The sequence below is a fragment of the Phyllostomus discolor genome, chromosome 10 (genome assembly GCF_004126475.2).
Source record: "Phyllostomus discolor isolate MPI-MPIP mPhyDis1 chromosome 10, mPhyDis1.pri.v3, whole genome shotgun sequence".
Taxonomy (NCBI): domain Eukaryota; kingdom Metazoa; phylum Chordata; class Mammalia; order Chiroptera; family Phyllostomidae; genus Phyllostomus; species Phyllostomus discolor.
The window spans coordinates 23,704,455-23,722,896 of record NC_040912.2 but is presented as its reverse complement, the minus strand read 5'-3'; the positions used below and the strand labels follow the sequence as shown (position 1 = coordinate 23,722,896).

The 18,442-nt window shown below is 32.9% G+C and overlaps 1 protein-coding gene across 7 annotated transcripts in view; it reads left to right on the top strand.

The window, feature by feature from the left end:
* PHF14 (PHD finger protein 14) overlaps positions 1 to 18,442 on the top strand; it is a 183,221-nt gene that overhangs the window by 103,552 nt on the left and 61,227 nt on the right. For 4 of the 7 annotated variants that reach the window (XR_004899612.1, XM_036010574.1, XM_036010572.1 and 1 more), the window contains exon 17: positions 13,469 to 13,586. Coding sequence is in view for 6 of the 7 variants with exons in the window: in XM_036010574.1 (XP_035866467.1) it covers positions 13,469 to 13,586 (118 nt within the window). In the remaining variant the exon portion in view is untranslated. Of the gene's footprint in view, positions 1 to 3,276; positions 5,315 to 13,468; positions 13,962 to 15,257; positions 16,472 to 18,442 lie in introns of those variants that run through there. The other 3 variants (XM_036010573.1, XM_036010571.1, XM_036010578.1) reach the window with 3 other exon arrangements.

Sequence of the window (18,442 nt, the reverse complement as noted above, 5' to 3'; positions counted from 1 at the left end):
TCACCACTAAGTGACAAGAGAAAGAGCTGCTGCGGGGATACAAGTGTGTAAGTACCGTATTTTTCAGACCATAAGACACACCTAGGTTTTAGAGAAGGAAAATAGGGGGAAAATTGAATAAAAAATGTGGTAAAATATTTAATAACATAAATAACATAATATTTCACCAATGTAAATGTAAACAGAACTCAACAGCAAGCATTAGGAACCATTATTCTTCCCAAATTTGGAGGGGGTGGGTAGTGTGTCTTATAGCTTGAAAAATATGGTAATCTATTCCCCCTCCAGGCAGCTCTGACCTTTGGCAATTGTTGTCTCCAGGTGAGCTGTCAGGCCTCAATAATTTCAGTCCTTGGAATCATATAAAACAAACACAATCTAGTTTTTTAGTATTAAAACCAATAACAGTTAGTCCTCACTTAATGCCATGGGTAGGTTCTATGACTCTAAATGAAAACACAACCAATTTTACCATAGACTAATTGGTATACACAAGATTTAAGTTCCCACATCTCTCCCTAATAATGTTACGGTGAAACAAAGTTGAATGAAACATTATTGGAGGACATGCTGCATGTTGTCTCTGGTTTTTCTTTTTTTTCTTTTTAAATCAGACATCCTTTTTCATCCATTCCTCCTATAATGAGGTTTGATTTGAGTAATTTTTGTATAGCTTTGGACCTACGAAATGGATATAATAATAATGAAATTAGAAGTGAAATGAATTTGAAAATAAGATTGGATATACCTTTTGGATTTGATAGATTTTGATATCTAGGTAATAATATATAAGAATCATATATTTTTAACATTTGTAATTAAACTCAGATAGATGTTGAAGTCTTAACTGACTGAGAATGAAAATGCCAGTATTAGATCTTACTATGTCCCAGACTCTATTCTCTGCTCTTTAAATGTATTATTAGCTCATTGAATTTTTACAGCAGTCCTATGAACTACGCACATCTTCATTTTGGAGATGCGGTAACTGAGGCATAGAGACACTGAATGTCATGAAACAGAAGTTATTCCAGTTATATATTGAAATTATACTGTAAAAGTAAATATTGTTAGAATATAGTTTTTCCCTTCCAATAAACACTACAATAGTGTTTGATAAATCTACTGTTCTTCATATTGGTTGCTGATTTATAGAGTGCTTATTTATTATATGCCAGTTAATGTGCTGGTGCTTTTTTGTACTTTACCTCAAATAATCCTCACAGCTACCCCATAAAATTTAATCCTTACTTTATGGGCGAGCAAAATGAGAATACTTGTCCAAGGTCACTCAACTAGAAAGCAGGGCAAGTCCTGACTGTGCAGATCGCGCTCTGAAAGGCGCACTGCCTCACCAACTGCGCTGCTTGGGCGTGCTCGGTGGTGCTGGGGCAGGGGAAGTAAATGCTTTTTCTCGGCAGCAGTGCCAACTAACTACACTAGATACAAAGTACATGTGCGTGCATCAGGCCAGTTCTTTGAAGTTAGTTAATTTCTTCTTTTCTACATTAATTTCCTAGCAAGCTTACTAGGTACATATGGAAAGAAGACAAAGTCAAAACTTGATCTCTGAAGTAAAAGATCATAACTCTTTTATCCTGGGAAGATAGCAGCCAATGAGTCACATTGCTTATTATGGCTTTAAGGGAGATTTGGAATACTGAGTGAAACTTTAGGATGGAAGAATATTAGTGATAGTGTTTTAGCTTTTTACAAAGTTAGACTTCAACCTAGGTTTAATTGGTGGTTCAAGCAGATTACCTAATACCCAATGTATGTACATTCAAATCCCTATCAAATCCCTATCAAATTAAATACAAATATACCTCTTTGTTGTCTGTTAGTCTCCATCATTTGTACATATAATTAGGAGTTAGGTGTACTTCTATGGTAAATGATGTGATTGCTTCCTCTAGCATTGTGTTTACCTAGTAGTACTGAACCTGTAGACAAAGCAGTTCTCAGAATATCAGATTCAGAATGTGCTTAAAGCTCTCCACTTAGAGACTGAAGCATTGAGAGAAATTAGAACATGAGACTATTCAGCAAGGGAATTCAACTCTTCCTATTTCCCTGTTACTCAACAAGGGGATTAGCTCTGTCTCTCATATGTTGATAAGTACATGTCTCTGAAAACTTCTCCATTATATTCTTTTTTTCTTTGTACAATTTTGTTTTGGCTTTCTTTGGAGGTACTTGGTTTGGTCTGGGAGCTCTTCTTAGCAGTGCTTTTGTCTGTGATCATGCCACTTTTCACTTTCTTTTTCTCAGTGGAACTTAGAAGCATTAAACACATCTCTCTGACAGTTATATATCGAAATGAACTTTTTCTGTGATATGTGACTACTTGGCAATTCACCTCATCTACACAGATATAAATATCTGAAGGAAATGATAAATTTTTATGTGTACCTTAGTTAAAAAATATTCTAATCACAAAGCACCTAAAATTTCTCCTCCAAAAAATAAAGGAACAAAGGTAGCAAATGAATATATATTGGTAGAAGAAAGCAGTACAAGAAACACTAGAGAAAGTTTTGAGAAGTAAAGGCAAGTGTATGAGTTTTGAAAATTGGGCTAACATTGATGCATTTATGATCAAAGACCAGGTTGTGACATGTGGTATATTCTGTGACATTTTGTTGTACAATCCACTACACTAGCTAGTTAGGGATATACTTTTCACAACCATAACCAAACATTTCTGGTACAGTGTTTGTTTTGTTTTGTTTTGTTTTGTTTTTAAAGGAAGGCAGTGTTGGCACAGGGGATAAGAATCATTTGACAGTTCCCACCCTGAGTCTCTACAGTCGAGTAGAACCAGCGCGTCCACACTGGTTAGGTGTGCTTGTTCACGGCATGGCTGTGTGCTTGCCCAAGCATTGTGCAAATGCCGTATTTGATGAGAAATACCAAATGGCTGTTTTTCAAGATATTTATTAATCACATGCATTTGCTGTATTAATTAAACACATATAAATACAAATCATCATATTCATATTTTTTATTTTAGTAAGAAATTTGTTTTGACAACTAAAAGAAATAATAATACAAAAGGAGACAACTCAATGTTTTAAATGAAGAAAGAGTGCCATTTTAACCAGCAGGAGCCTACACGAGGTCGCGGCATTTAGGTTTAGGGTATCTATCTCTTTGGACCAGATTACATGTTATTTGAATCTACTGTGGTGTTGTTAGTATGTTTCATAAGACATAGTACAGAGCTGCTATGATCTTTAAATGTTAATGTTGTTTTCTTATCACTTTACTGTGTAGATACCCTTCATGAGACCCAACTCTGCCACAGCTCATCCTCGGAGGCAATCCTGGAAACCTCTTTTATAAGTGTGATTTTAAAAGTGTGGATAACACTCTCAATAGAGTACATAATGTAAAGGAGAACAGCTATCTTGTCCTTTCCATAAGCTTATCACTGCAAAAAGTTGCCTTTGCTTGTCAGGTTTGGATAGAATGTAATTGATTGGTTTATTACTTGGACTGACAAGGCACTTAATTTGTGTGGATTTTTTTCCTTCTACTTTTTTTTTGCACTAATCAGGAATATTTGATATGTGCATTGTTGAAAAATATTAGATAACGTCTTGTCAGAATTGTCCTACTAAGTAATGTTTTTCCCTCTTGCTTCTTTGGCAAATGATGATATGCAGTATTTGGACTTACTGAAGAGTTGTGGAAGCCTATGGGACTTAAATGCAATGTGCTACTTACTGCTGTCATTGACAATACCAGTAACGAGAAAGACAGTGCATTCTATTACTCTGCTATTATGTTTCATTCAACCGAATACATATATCCATATATGAAATGCTGCATTGAGCAACTATAGACTCTTACATTAAACATTTCTAATATTCAGAAGTGAAAGACTTGCAAAGCATATGTATTCTAGTTTTGACTTATTAGTCCTTGTGTGAAAGCACTAATATTATTAGCATGAAATTTTTACAACTTCACATTTTGAGCTTATAAGTAAGAATATATCTGTGTTGATCTCTAGATGGTTTTAGTAATGCCCAAATTTATTCAGTCTTCATTGATTTAATATGAACTTTTTGTGTTCAGTATAATTTTATCTTTCTCGACCTTAAGGATAAGGTTAAGAAAAATAAGGAGGGAGATACAAAGCTTATTGACTATACAGCCTGCCAGCTGAAAGATCTTCATCAACATCTTTATTTTTCCAGGGTTTACAGAATTAAAATTTGATCTTCAAGCTATAATGATCAAGTTTTAAGTCAACTACAGAAATATGTCAAATATTTCATCACTCCATCTTGAACTGACTTAGAAGAGACTCTTTGTTGAAATTGAAATTCACATACACATGTAAATTGTCAACTTGTTTCTTGGAGTTTCCTGATTTGTAAATGTGGTTTTGGGCATCATTTCAGGTATAGTGGCAATTGAAAATAGTTTACATCTTTAGGAGTAGAGTAGGCAATGTGATACATAATCAAAAGCAAGTGTAAATATAAAGTTTCTGTATGCTAGTAATGAATAGTTATAGTAAGCAACCATATTACTGGATGTTTACTAAAAATAATATGTATAAACTTAGATTAACTTATTGAAAAATTGTATAACATTGGAGGAAAAATATTAATAACCTGTAGCAAAATAAGTAGGCTTATTTTTTAAGAATAAGAATGGACTCATTGTTTATTACTATGTAAGTTTAAGAAAAATGTTGCTAATTATTATGATTGCTGAAGTCCAGCTGATTCTAAGAAAAATTACAGATTGCCATTTTCTTAAAAGAATGTGCTAATGAACTAGACCCTGGCCTTCCTTTGATATATGCTCTGAAATGACTAGTAGTCATTTTATGTTAGATTTCTTGAGAACTCATTAAGCCAATAGTTTCAGTATCACTATGAATCAACATCCCTTCCACTATGGTTCTAATTAGAATATTACATTGTCATTATTCTCCATCTTGCAGTCTTCAGTGGTCAGTAGGCTATTCCAGACTTGGTGCTAGCCCTAGGAATCTGTCTCACACATCACAAATATAAACTGCATAATTCGTAAATATTGGTTCTAGAAACATGTATTTGGAATAGGAGAACTTTTGAAGGGAGTGGAAAACACTTTCTCCTGATAATCTCCTGAATGCTGTCATATTTCCGCAGTGTAAAATTAAATCTTTTCTGTAATTGGTCCAGTTGCTATTCAAAGGAGATATTAATAGGTACTTAAGAAAATATGAACCAATATGAACCAATTGACAGACATATGTGAGAGAAAACAGCACAACAGGTAAATGATGGCTATTTGTATTGCAATAGGAAAAGAAAAAAAAAACACTAAAATACCAGGAAGGAAATTAAAAGAGCTGAAATACAAGAATGATGTGGTAGTATATAGCAGTGGTTCTCAAACTTTACATTGCATCAGAATCACAGGAAGATTTGTTAAAAACAAATACATTTCCCTCCTTATCCTCCTTATCCCATGGTACTCCTTCCTCCTGGCTCTCAGGAGTTTCTGATTCAGTGTGTCTGTGATGGGTCTGAAAATTTGCATTTCTAACAAGTTTCCAAGTGATGCTGATACCACTGGTCAGGGACATCACTTTGAGAACCATTTGTGTATAACACTTCTAAAAGAATCATTGTGTTGTAGCTGACGTTTTTCTTTTAAGATTTTACTTATTTATTTTTTAGAGAGAGGTGAGAAAGAGAGGGAGAGAAACATTGATTGGTTGCCTCTCACACACACCCAACTGAGGACCTGGCCCGAAACCCAGGCACAGGCCCTGACTGGGAATCGAACCACTGTAACCTTTCTGCTTGCAGGCCAGCACTCAATCCACTGAGCCACACCAGCCAGGGCTGTGGCTGATGTTGATTGCTTGAATGTTGCTTTAATCTCTTTAAAAGGGCCCTTACATTTTCAAACATATTTGTTTCTAGATAAAAAAAAATTTGTGGTAATTTTATCACAGCACATACACTATACAACACATAAGTTACTCTCATAAATTTAGTTAAATGTTTATTTTATTTTATACTGATAGTGGGGGAAGCAATACTTTAGATTCAGAAGTGAATCAAAAAACATGTATCTTCATCCATAATCCACTAATTCCTTTTAAAAAAAGATTTGAAATTAGGGTTATTTTTGAACATGAAAACAAAATTTAGCCTTAGCCTTTATCCATCTTAAATTTGGAAGAATAATAAAGATGTAGAAATTCTGTGTAATTTATATATCTTTATTATTTATGATATTAAAAATAGATTGCTGACCATAAACAATAATATTCACACCCATTATCTTACTTACTGGTTTTATATTCTATCACTTAATGAGACTACTCTCTTTTTAAACACTTAGTGTTCTTTATTGACAAAACTTACCACTGTTTTACTTGATTCACAGTATGGGAATATTTTATGAATATTTCACCAAAACCTATTCACAAGGACTCTTTGCAGCACAATGGAATGTTAACATTATTAATTTTGTTTTCTTAAATTGTTTTTGACAATTGTAACCTGTATAAGTGATTCCGTTTTAGTATTGTATAGCATATGAAGGCAGAAATCGCTTTCTACAACCTGAGTCAGCACTTTGTCAGTTTTACATATACTACGGATTGTGATTATAAATATTTCTGAGATGGACGTGCTTTGCAAATGCATTCTTAATAAAAATGCAGGCCCCTTTCTCCCAGCACTCGCTCAAAGACTTTCTGCAGGTCTGCTGATAAGATTCACTGCTGTTCAGGTACAGAAGATGTAATGAAATTGGACACTCCTGCTGGGCTTTGTAAATAAAATGAGATTGACCCCCAGCCATTATCTCATTTATCTGATTTACATGGTAAAATTAAGACCTACACTATTGATTAGAGCATAATTAGTTCATTATGAACAGGTAAATTCAAAGTAACGTGGGGCTTGAGCCCAGCAGGTTGTACTGCTGAAAAATTGCCCAGGGCAGGAGCAGATGGAGATCAGTTTATTCAAGAACATAGCAGACGAGTTCAGGTATGGAAATGTCGAGTCATTCTCTCGTGCTGTGAAGAGGTATTTGACCTTACTGTGTATTTTTATGTAATTCTTTTATTTCATATTTCATCTTTTCACTTTTAATCCTGTAATCTGGTTGTGCAGATGTAGTTAACTGAAAAGATCCCATTATTTGATTATTAAAATGAATTTGGATTTTGATATAATATAATTTCATGTGTAAAGGATATTTTTGTCTTCCGTACCACACATTACTGGCTGTGATAAAAGTCTAAAGTGGCATGAACGAAAGTATGTTGAAGACTTCCACATTAGTCTTATATTTGTGAAATATGATAAAGACATTTTCTAGTTACTTTGTTTAGAAAATGATTATATAAGTGGTTTACACTAAAATTGTTGTAAAATATGAAGAATAAAATATGTCTATATTGATATTAACTGTTATTTGAATATTGGTAGATTGCAGAATTTTGTGCGTGTTTGTATTCTGTTAAAAGTGATTCAATTCATGGGCCACAGGCCTGCACTTTCTCCTTTTGAAATAATTGGCTACTGTTCAATGAAAGACTCTATCACTACCGGTTAATAGATTTGTGTAATGTTCAAGCTGCTAGTGAGATTTTATTTAAGTAATGTTAAAATTCAAGACCAATTCTTTTGATCTTTCCTGTAGAGAATTTTTACACTGAAATGATGGAAAAGTAAGAAAAGCAATTCATGAATTATCCTGATATTTAGGGTTTTCTGTAAAGTGAACCAATATAATAGCATGTATGTTCAGAGCCAGTATTTTATTTGTCTCAATACGGACTTGGAAGAGAGCTAAATAAATGTGTCATGGACAGAAAAAGCAGCTTGATTATGAATTAACTTGATCATAAAAAATGTACATTCCTTTTCAAATCCCATGTTGGGGATCGCTCTTCTTCCTGAAGTTTAGCTTAACATCTGGCCACAAATTATATGCATAGGGGGTGCACTTAATTGTTTCTGTTAGTTTAAAAAGTAGTTACTGTGCTCTCCTAGTGAAATTACCAATTGGACATTAGGGGAGTTAAATCCTCTGGAACACTGGCGTTTAGCCTGTCTCTTGGGCACAAAAGGAAATATATCACTTGTTTCTTTTTTACTTTTGTGTGTATATTCTCAGCAATCAGATAAACATGACTGCTTGTTATGGATCATGGACATACAAACATAAATCATTTTCGTCCTCTTCTTTGTCTAGGGTGCTATACTTAACCATAGGCTAAGTAAGTATTTTAAATACATAGAGAACCATGTTTGCTTACTGCATTTTGTTAAATCAACGTGCAAAAGAGTTTACTCAGCTACTTTATTATTTACATCTGTATCCATTATTAATCTGATGCCTAGAAAATTGTATTTAGTAAAAATCCAATTAAACAGTCCGTTTTCCTTTTATAAATGGGATTCATTTAATTTCATTTAAATTGTAATTTTAGAGTGCCCTATAGTGTTAATGTGGACAGTATTTATTAGATGTTTAAAAAATACTTCTTTAAGCATCCAGTTTGCATTTTATTAAAAATTTGATAGTGTTTCTTTACAGGTTAGTTTTATATTCTCTCAATATTTTAAGACCTTTCCTTCCTATTTAACATATGTACTACCAGTATGTTATAATAGTGTGTTTTTATTACATAGACATTTGCATTATTTAATAAAGTATATTGTGCTGTGTCACTGTGCTTTTGTGGATCAATGACTTCTTTTGCAGAAGATTTTAAAAACATTCATTGTTTATTTTGATAAATTAAATATGTACTGTCATTATGCTTCCAAGTATATGGAAGAAGTAGAGGTAGGGACCAACAATAATAATTTGATTATTAACTATTTCAAAGTCAATTTGTTTTTTAGGTAGCAGAATGATTGCAGATCTTTATGAGTTGCTGAGTTTTGAGTTTTTAAAAATGATATAAATTTGTAACAAATCCAGATTTTGTTCTGACAGAATTGGCTAAAGTTTACAAAGTGGTGTGTGTGTACATGAAATAAGTAATTCACTATTTTTACTATTTACCTTGTACTTAAATTTCTAGTATTCTTAATGGTATCTCCTATGTTTATCTATGCTATATTAATTTTTGCAAATTCTGCTCAAGTTTGCTGTGTCATTCAGGATATTTTTGTAAGCAGCACATAAATATGTCTTCAGTTCAATATTCTAGTGTAGAAACAAGCAGACATTTTTCCAGATGGAAACAATTTTAGTCATTTCTTTAGAGAGCTTATATTAGTATATTTGTTATTAATAGAGCTAATGATTTCAAGATACAGATATTTCTTTTGTTTTTCTCTCCTGGATTTTGGCAGAAGTGTATCAGCTACTCCTCTTTGCTATTTAGTCTTGGAATTGCAGTCTGGTTTACTGGTGAGTGAGCTCTGAGTCGACAGAGCTCCCAAATCACCTGTAGTTCTGACCCGCAGCCTCCTTGCCTCTGGAACCTGTCACAAGTTCAGTAGAGCTCCACATGCAGACTGAGCCATTCTCAAATGTACCACAACTGAAGGGATCAGTAAGGGTTGGGTCATTGCTAAGTGGCATATACTTCAACATCATCTTCCAACAAATCTAGCATGTGAAACCTCTCTTTTCCCTTTTGCATTTATTCTTGAGCTGAAAGATAACTTGATTTTACACTTAATTGAAATCATCTACAAACTGGGACTATATCAATGTAACAAACTTGTTCTTAGTCTAATAACTGGAAATTCATAGATATCCCAACAAGAATTACCTATGTAGAAGAAGGTAAAAAATAATGAATTAAAATTCTCCTGTATATTCATTCTGGTCTTTGACTTGAATTATATACTATAAATCTTAATTTGCAAATTATTATTATACAGTCATAAAGTAAATATGCTGTAATTTGATATGAACTAGGGAGACATTAATACTATACCTCTTCACCTATCAAGAGCCCAGATTATTGGCATTGTGAGATGTAAGGAACATTGCCAGAATCCCTGAAGTTAAACAGAAAAGAGTATATTTACCGAAAATTGAGTCCATGTACTTAGTAGAAATTCTCATTTTCATGCCTTTGTATTGTCAATTTGCCATAGCCTACTAAGGTCAGTGATCGGGTTTCTGAATCCATCACGAAGTGTGGTTGGGCAAACACTGCTTAGACAAATCCCCTGACAATGTTAGAAAGCAGTGACTGACCCTGTTCAAGCAAGTGAGGACTCTGAAAACTGGTAAAAGTCAATGTAAGAATTCAAACCCAGCAGCAGAAGGATGGCACCCACTGCAGACACAACAGGCGGGTACACTGGTAGCCACATAGCACGTCTGGTACTCATACTCATGACCAGGAGATGACAAAGACAGTGTAATTACGTTTTATGTATTTTCTTGATATATAAAGGGAAGAATGTGATTTTCAAATTTCCCTTTCAAAGATGATTGAAATACTAGTTTTCATGCTTGAAGGAATATGCCCTCAACTACCTAGAAATTTCAACATTCTCATAAACTCAGAAATGTTTATACTCTGACGGTTCCTATAACCATCCATATATTTAATGTAATTAAAATTTTAACTATTGAAAGGTAAATAAATTAAAACATAAAATTGTGTGGCCTTGCCATTTAGTCTATATTACATTTGATGTTAGCTGTATATCATCTATTATTTCTTTTTGCCTTTTTAATTTTTTAATTGTTCTGATTTTTTGATTTAATGTTTATTGTATTTTTTCCATTACCATTTAGTCCCCTACACTCCCCTCCCCTCCCCCTCGCAATCACCACACTGCTGTCTGTGTCCATGAGTCCTTTTTCCTTTTTGCTCAATCCCTCCACTCCCTAACTTCCCCAACCCACTAGCTGTCATCTGTTCTCCATCTATGAGTCTCTCTCTTGTTTTGCTTGTTAGTTCAGTTTGTTCATTAGATTTCACAAATGAGTGAAATCATAATGGTGTTTGTCTTTCTCTGACTGGCTTATTTCACTTCTCATAATGTTCTCCAGGTCCATCCATATTGTTGCAAAGGGTAAAATTTTCTTTTTTATGGCTAAGCAGAATTACAATGTGTAAATGCCCCAAAGTTTTATCTACTCATCTACTGATGGACACTTGGGTTTATTCCATATCTTGGTAATTGTTCTGAAATAATTCTGCAATGAACATAGGGGTACTTATGTTCTTTTGATTTAGTATTTTGGGTTCCTTCAGATAGATTGTTGACTCTATTATAGATGTTGCCTTTTTCTCCCCCTTTGCCCGCCTCCACCCAGCCTCCATCCACCTCCTCCCAGCCTTCGCCCCTCTTCCCTCTGGCCATCACCACACTGTTGTCTGTGTCTATGGATTATGCATGTATGATCTTTGGCTAATCTATTATTTCTTAATGTTAGAACACAGATATTTAAATATTTTAACTGCCTTAAAATATAATTTTGGATAGTTCATTTATAACCCTGATATAGTAAATAAAGTACTGTTATTCTTATTTGTTTTTATTTTTTTTCCATGGCTAGAATTATGATAGCAAACATTTTTTTCCCCAATTCTATATCTTGAGTCTGAAAGAAGATTTTTGGAAAGGTACATAAGATTATCTGGTTCATAAGGAGAAAGATGTAGATGAAGAAATGAGTAAACTTATGACATATTGTGTTTTAAGCTTCTTTATACTTGAATAACTTAGCCAAGTTGCTAACTTTTCTGAAAAAAAACTCTTGATTCCTAAAATGGGTCTTTGGGAGATTGGGTTTTATAACATTACATGAAATTTTTAGTGTGCATGTATATTTATAGTCCCCTTTATTGTGATGGTTTTTAAAAATCAGTTGTTTTTGTGTTGTTTATAATAGCTGCTTCCCCTTTTTCCTCAGAAAGGTTATTACATAGGAATTAGTATATATTCAAGTAATGTGAGTCCTGTAATTTTCCCCTTGGTTGCTTAGTTGTGGACTTTTCAATTTTTAAAGTTTTAAATCAATGACAGAAACAATATTTAAGGAGAATTTGACAAATTGATTTGGAGAAAGTATATTTTAATTTAAAAAAAGCACAAAGCAAAGGAGGAATAAAATTCTTTCTATAAGATATATACATCTTTGTTATTTGTTGTTAAATTTTGGTCTTGTTATTCCAACTGATAAATTCTTTTTATAAGACCCTGAAATAATACAGATCTTTCTTCATTGTCAGCAGGATGAGATTGTCTGAAACGAAGAATAGGTATGGTAGTTTTCTTAGATTTTGTATATCATAGGTGGCAAAGATACTATCAAAACATTTATTAATAAGATTTTAAATGTACTAGGAGGTCTTTTGAAAAACCAAATACACTGAGAAAAAGTGACAGGTAAATTTTGAGAAAATATATATTTGAGAAAATAATATCTAGTTCTTAGAATGGTTGTTATTTGCAATAGATTGTAGTAGCATGCCATACACATAGAAAGTTTATTTATAATCTATATTAACTTGGAGAAAGTGATGAGATATAAATTGTGTAGAATTGATTATTCACTTGTATATGTAGCCTGTAGAATTCTTCAGATCTCTAAAAATTTTAGAACGATCACAATGTATTGATTTAAATTTATAATTTTGAATTATGTGTATTGCATTGTTTTTTAAATTTTATTCTCATTGTTTATGCTGTTACAGTTGTTGCTGCTTTTTCTCCCTTTCTCCACCTCCACCCAGCCCCACCCTCTGCCTTCCCCTAGCCAATCCCCATATTGTCCATGTTCATATGTTGCGCATGAATATCCTTTGGTTAATCTGTTCATCATGTTTCATCCTGTTCTTCTCCGCACCTTGCTCCCTCCTTCAGGCAGCTATCAGTCTCTTTTATGTATCTAAGCTTCTGTTCCTGTTTTGTTCATTAGTTTATTGTATTCATTAGATTCCACATATAATTGAGGTCATATGGTATTTTTCTTTCACTGAATGGTTTATTTCACTTAGCATGATTTTCTCCAGGTCCATCCATGCTGTTGCAAAATGTACGAGTTGTTTCTTTTTTACTGCTGCATATTCCATTGTGTAATTGTACCATAGCTTTTTTATCCATACATCTACTGATGGGCACTTAGGCTGTTTCCAGATCTTGGCTATTTTTTTTAAGCTATCTAATGGGCAAATGATTACTTCTTGAAGTTCAAAGCTGATATTGTTGTGTTAGTTTTAAACACACATGGCTATATACATACATTTATTCATATACTTTTAACATTTCTATTTTCAAAGTGTTCTGAATGATATTTTTTTGTTAGATTTACTGTTATATTTTGTTTTTTCTACCATTATGATTTCATGTTTAGATTGTTTTTTGTCATAAACATTAATAATCTTATGAGGTAATGGTAGAATTAACAATGTTAAAGTTGAAATGTGCAATAGTTTGCTATTTATCTTTGAAAGAGGGTTTTAAAAATATTATTTAGGTATATCACAAATCTGTTTACCTTGCAGGTGTGATGAATGCAGACTGTGCTACCATTTTGGCTGTCTGGATCCTCCTCTGAAAAAGTCTCCTAAACAAACAGGCTATGGGTGGATATGTCAGGAGTGTGATTCTTCATCTTCTAAGGTAAGAGGGAAAGCCTGTAAGAAAACGTGTTGTTTTGATACCTATGGCCAACTTCCTAACTTTAAAGGGATTGTAATATGAAGGAACAACATTTTAGCCTAATGTACTTTATCGATAAAATACATCGATAAAAACTATATCGCCATGGGTATTTTATTGTCCTTAAGTTATGGGATAAACAGTTCTACTAAATTACAGAAATTTCCTCTATGAAATATTTTTTTTAGCTGTTCTGGGTATTCTCTATATTATGGTAGCTTATCAAACAGTACTGTGGTAGCCAAAATAAAGGCAACCTCTACTAGTGTGCCACACCTAAGAAACAGAGGCTAGCAGGGAAATTCTGACTTGAGTCACAGAAATTTGTTTTGACCAGAGAAAGATATATATAGTAATAGATATAAATGTTAACTAGAAGAATAACCAATAAAATCCAAAATTTTTTATAGAGGACTCATTTTAAATAAATAAGTATATTTCGAATGTTTATAAGGTGTGTTTTTTGAGAAAACTAGTTTTTATATTCTAAAATTTATTTCTGATATTTATTTTAGCTAAGTAGAAAGGATGAAATCTCTAATAAGGTTGTTTAATAGTTCATCTCCAGATATAAACTACTGAAGTTATATCTTTTGAGTATCATTATTATAGCCTTCAGTGTTAGAAATCTAAAGTTTAAGATTATTGCGTATCTTTAAAATATGTTAGTGAATAGCTAGACTCCTAATGCTTTGATTCATTTGACAGAAATATTGAATATATTTGAACTAAGACATTCTGGTCAGCTGTGGATTAATTGAATTGTTCTTCCTTAAATAGACAGTGGAAAATTAACTGTATCTCAATATGGATATTAAGCCATCCTTTTTTAAATGCCACTTATATGCCTTTATCTGTCCTAGAGTAAATTATAATTGATACTGAATTCCTATATGATCATGGAACCAAAAATATTCTTTTTACCATTAGTTAAAATGATTTGCTCCTACTTACCCAAAGGCCATCAGTAAACTTTTTTTTTAATTTAAAAAATGCAGAAGAGCATTTGGATATAGAAAAAGGGCTATTTAAAGGTTTTTGAAAATAACACATTTATTAAAATACTTATACAATGATTATTAAAATAGAACATGGTGTTCACTTTATTTCATAATAAATAAATCATTTGCCCAAGGTTTTAAAATATACAATATCAAGAATTATTTTCCATTTATTTTCTTAAGATCCATATTTAAGAGGGAATATATTTAATATCAAAAGGTTTTATTATATAATTTAAAAATGCTATCCAGAAATTATATTTGAATAAAAAAATTAGTTGCATACTATAGATTTTAGTTATCTTATGGAACTCTTTGTAATAAAGAACAATTCTAGGTAAATATTTTGTTCATGGTTTTCTCCTACCCTCAATAAGCAAATTAGGAAAGCTATTTTTGAAAAAGGATTTATCACCTCTAATAAATGTGTTTTTTTGCATACATTCTTTTGAAAAGGTTCTATACTACTATAAATATGTAGCATTATATTAAATGCAAAGAGTGGCTTTAAGTTATGTAGTAACTTTATTAATGAATATTGAGAATGCAAGGAAACATGTTTCAAGTAGTTTGGGAGTATATCATGAGACAGGTAAGATGTTTTTTGTTTTTGTTTTTTCCTCTCTACCAGAGAATAAATAGGCCTGTGGACTCTGAATGGAAATCCATTAGAATGGCACACTGTTAGAAAACTTGCATTGTATTTGCTATACTCTGTTTACCCAGTGATTGAATAGCTAAAATCAACCAACTTTTTGAGATTTCATCCAAAGGTGGTATCTGATTTTTGCAGTGTCATAGTTTACCATAAGAACAACAGCACTGAAACGGATTTGTATGTTTATCATACCAACATGACTGTTATCAACTTATACCTTTTTCCAATGAAAAAATTAAGTTCAATATAACAGTTAAACTGAAAGTTAAGGAAACAATTCATTTTCTGAATATTTGTGGTGTATCAACTCTGTTTTCCCTGCTTTTGAAGACTTTCATTCCTGACCACCAGGTAGTATATTTCTGTTTACATTTTCTCTTGAAGATGCTTGCTAGTATTGGGCCCTGAGAAGAAAGCACTGGCAGATAATGCCATGCTTTATAAGTCAGTGCATTGCTGCAGAAGCCATTCAATTGGACAAGCAGTAGATTATTAATATCTGAGTCTAGAAAATTAGTGTCACCTTGGGGCCTCAAAGAAACCCAGAATGCAAGTTAATATAATTTGTCCTTTATTTTTCTGTCTTTGCTTCAGTGGAATGTTATTAGGTAATACTGGGTACACTTGCCATGTTCATGTACTTTAATGTCATGAAAAGTTGAGGCAGAAGTAGTTACTGCCAGAGAAAGGAAGTGAATTAGTTGCCAATAACTTTAGGTGTAGGGAAGTGAGTGTAAAATTGTTGTGGCCATAAAACACATATCTAACTTCCTTTCTCTGTGGTAGTCAGGATTATTAAGTCTAAGAAGTGTCAACTTTTAGTATAAAAATATTACTCCCAAATAGGAAATAATTTATTTAGCTTCAAATTTAAATAATACAAGGTGAGGGTATATAATTTAGTATATGTTTAAAAATGCACTGTATTTTAAACATTATTTACCTGTTAACATTGTCTCCAAACTTTACACACTGAGGGAAACTCTAAAATATTGCCATGTATCCTCTCAGCAGTATGGTAGATTTATACATGACTTTGTCTTTTAAGTAATAGGCTTTTTGCAGTGGGCTTTATGTCATTATGTCAATGATTATGCTTGTTACTTTTACAGAAATTCCACAAAAGTGTATGAAGACCCATCATATCTAAATACATAATTTTAAGTTTTAGCATGTGAAAGATAAAATACATCTAAGTGTACTTCTAATAAAATGCATTTAATAACAATACACCTAAAAGTGGAATGGCTTTTTTTAAGTGAGATATAATTGACTATAACATTATATTAGTTTCAGGTATATGATATAATGATTCAATGTTTGTATATAGAATGAATTTTTATTTTACCCAAACCCATGAATATGGCATGATAAGACTTTCTTTGTCTTATCAATACTTCACAAACCTAGGTAGTCACTTAGTTTCTATGAAAAATGACCAGCTACATGGATGCACGTATACTGTAACATGTGTACACATGGAGACACAAATCTGCACACATACCAACACTTGGAAACCCACATGCACAAAACATACCTTTTTCTGTAAGGCTATGCTTTGAAGACATTTGATTTAGGCAGCATCTATCTAGACAGTGAACTACATTTGTTTTCAATGGAGCTAGTTCATTGCTTTCTATCAACATGAATTATGTCTTTCTTGCTCTTCACCATGTTGTGAAAATACTATTGGCAGTGAATGCTATATGCCTGGAAAAACAATATATTTTATTCTTCCTCTTCCATCTCACCCATCTCTTATTTGTTCCATCTGTACTTCCATCAGTTCACCCAAGCCAAATACCTGGAATCATCTTCAAGCCTTCCCCATCCTTGTTCCATACAGAACATCGCTTCCTGAGTCCTGTAAGAGTTTTCTCTCTTAAATGATTCTCTAGTCTGCTCTTAGCTCCTTCTCTCTACTCCTACCAACTTAATTCAATGCCTCACTTTTTTCTCATTCTATCAGTTCCTTCTATTTTAAAAGCTATCTAAATAGGTGTACTAGTCTCATCTCCCCTTTTATCAATTCCCTTCACTAGAGGCCTCCAAATGAAGTGTTAGCATCACAGGAGGTAGACAAGATGACTGATTAGATCAACATAGTCCTGTGTTATATACCATTTTAATTTCTATGTCTGAGTCTGTTTTATAATTTAAACAATATGTTCATGCTATGGGACAAGTATATAACTTTATATATACACACTTATGAAAAGGTACATACTTAAATATTTTTAGTATTGGGGTATATCAACAAAAGTATTTGAAGACCATACATCTATACTGCTACTTGAGTAATCTTTCAGAGAGTATATTTGTAACTTCTGCTTTATAACTGTTAGTGTTTTTTCATCCTCCCACATTTCCAAAATATAACCCCCCCAAAATCAGGAAGCTAATGTTAATACATTGTTACCATCTAAATTTCAGACCCTATTCAACTTTTGCCATTTGTCCAGTAACATCCTTTATGGCAAAAGGAGCCAGTACAGGATCACTTGCTGCATTTAATTTTCATGTTTCTGTAGTCTCCAGGATTTTTTTAAAGATTTTATGTATTTATTTTTAGAGAGAGGGGAAGGGAGGGTGAAAAAGAGGGAGAGAAATATAAACGTGTGGTTGCCTCTTGCATACCCCCTACTGGGGACCTGGACTGCAACCTAGGTATGTGACCTGACTGGAAATTGAACCAGCAACCCTTTGGTTTGTACGCTGACATTCAGTCCACTGAGCCACACTGTCAGGGCTGTAGTCTCTAGTTTTGGTCATTTTTTGACTTTTATTATCTTGCCTCTTTGAAGATTACAGGATAATTATTTTGTAAAATGTCTTTCACTTTGTGTTTTTCTGGTCTTTTCTTGTTTTTAGGTTCATTTTATACTTTCTAACAGGTGACACACCATCTTTATTTGAACCATAGATAGTGATGTTAACTTTAGTTGTTCAGACTAGGAATTATATGAAAGTCTTCCCCATTCTCTTCCCCTTTCTAATTAATAGGTAATTTGTGAGGGGGAGAAAGTTGGAACTATGTAAATATCCTATTCCTCATCAAATTTTCATTTTCTGTGTTTTCCCAATGGGTTATACTGGTTATTATCATTATTTATTTTGATTTTCAAATTGTCCCAAATGTGGTTAACAGAAGCTACTCT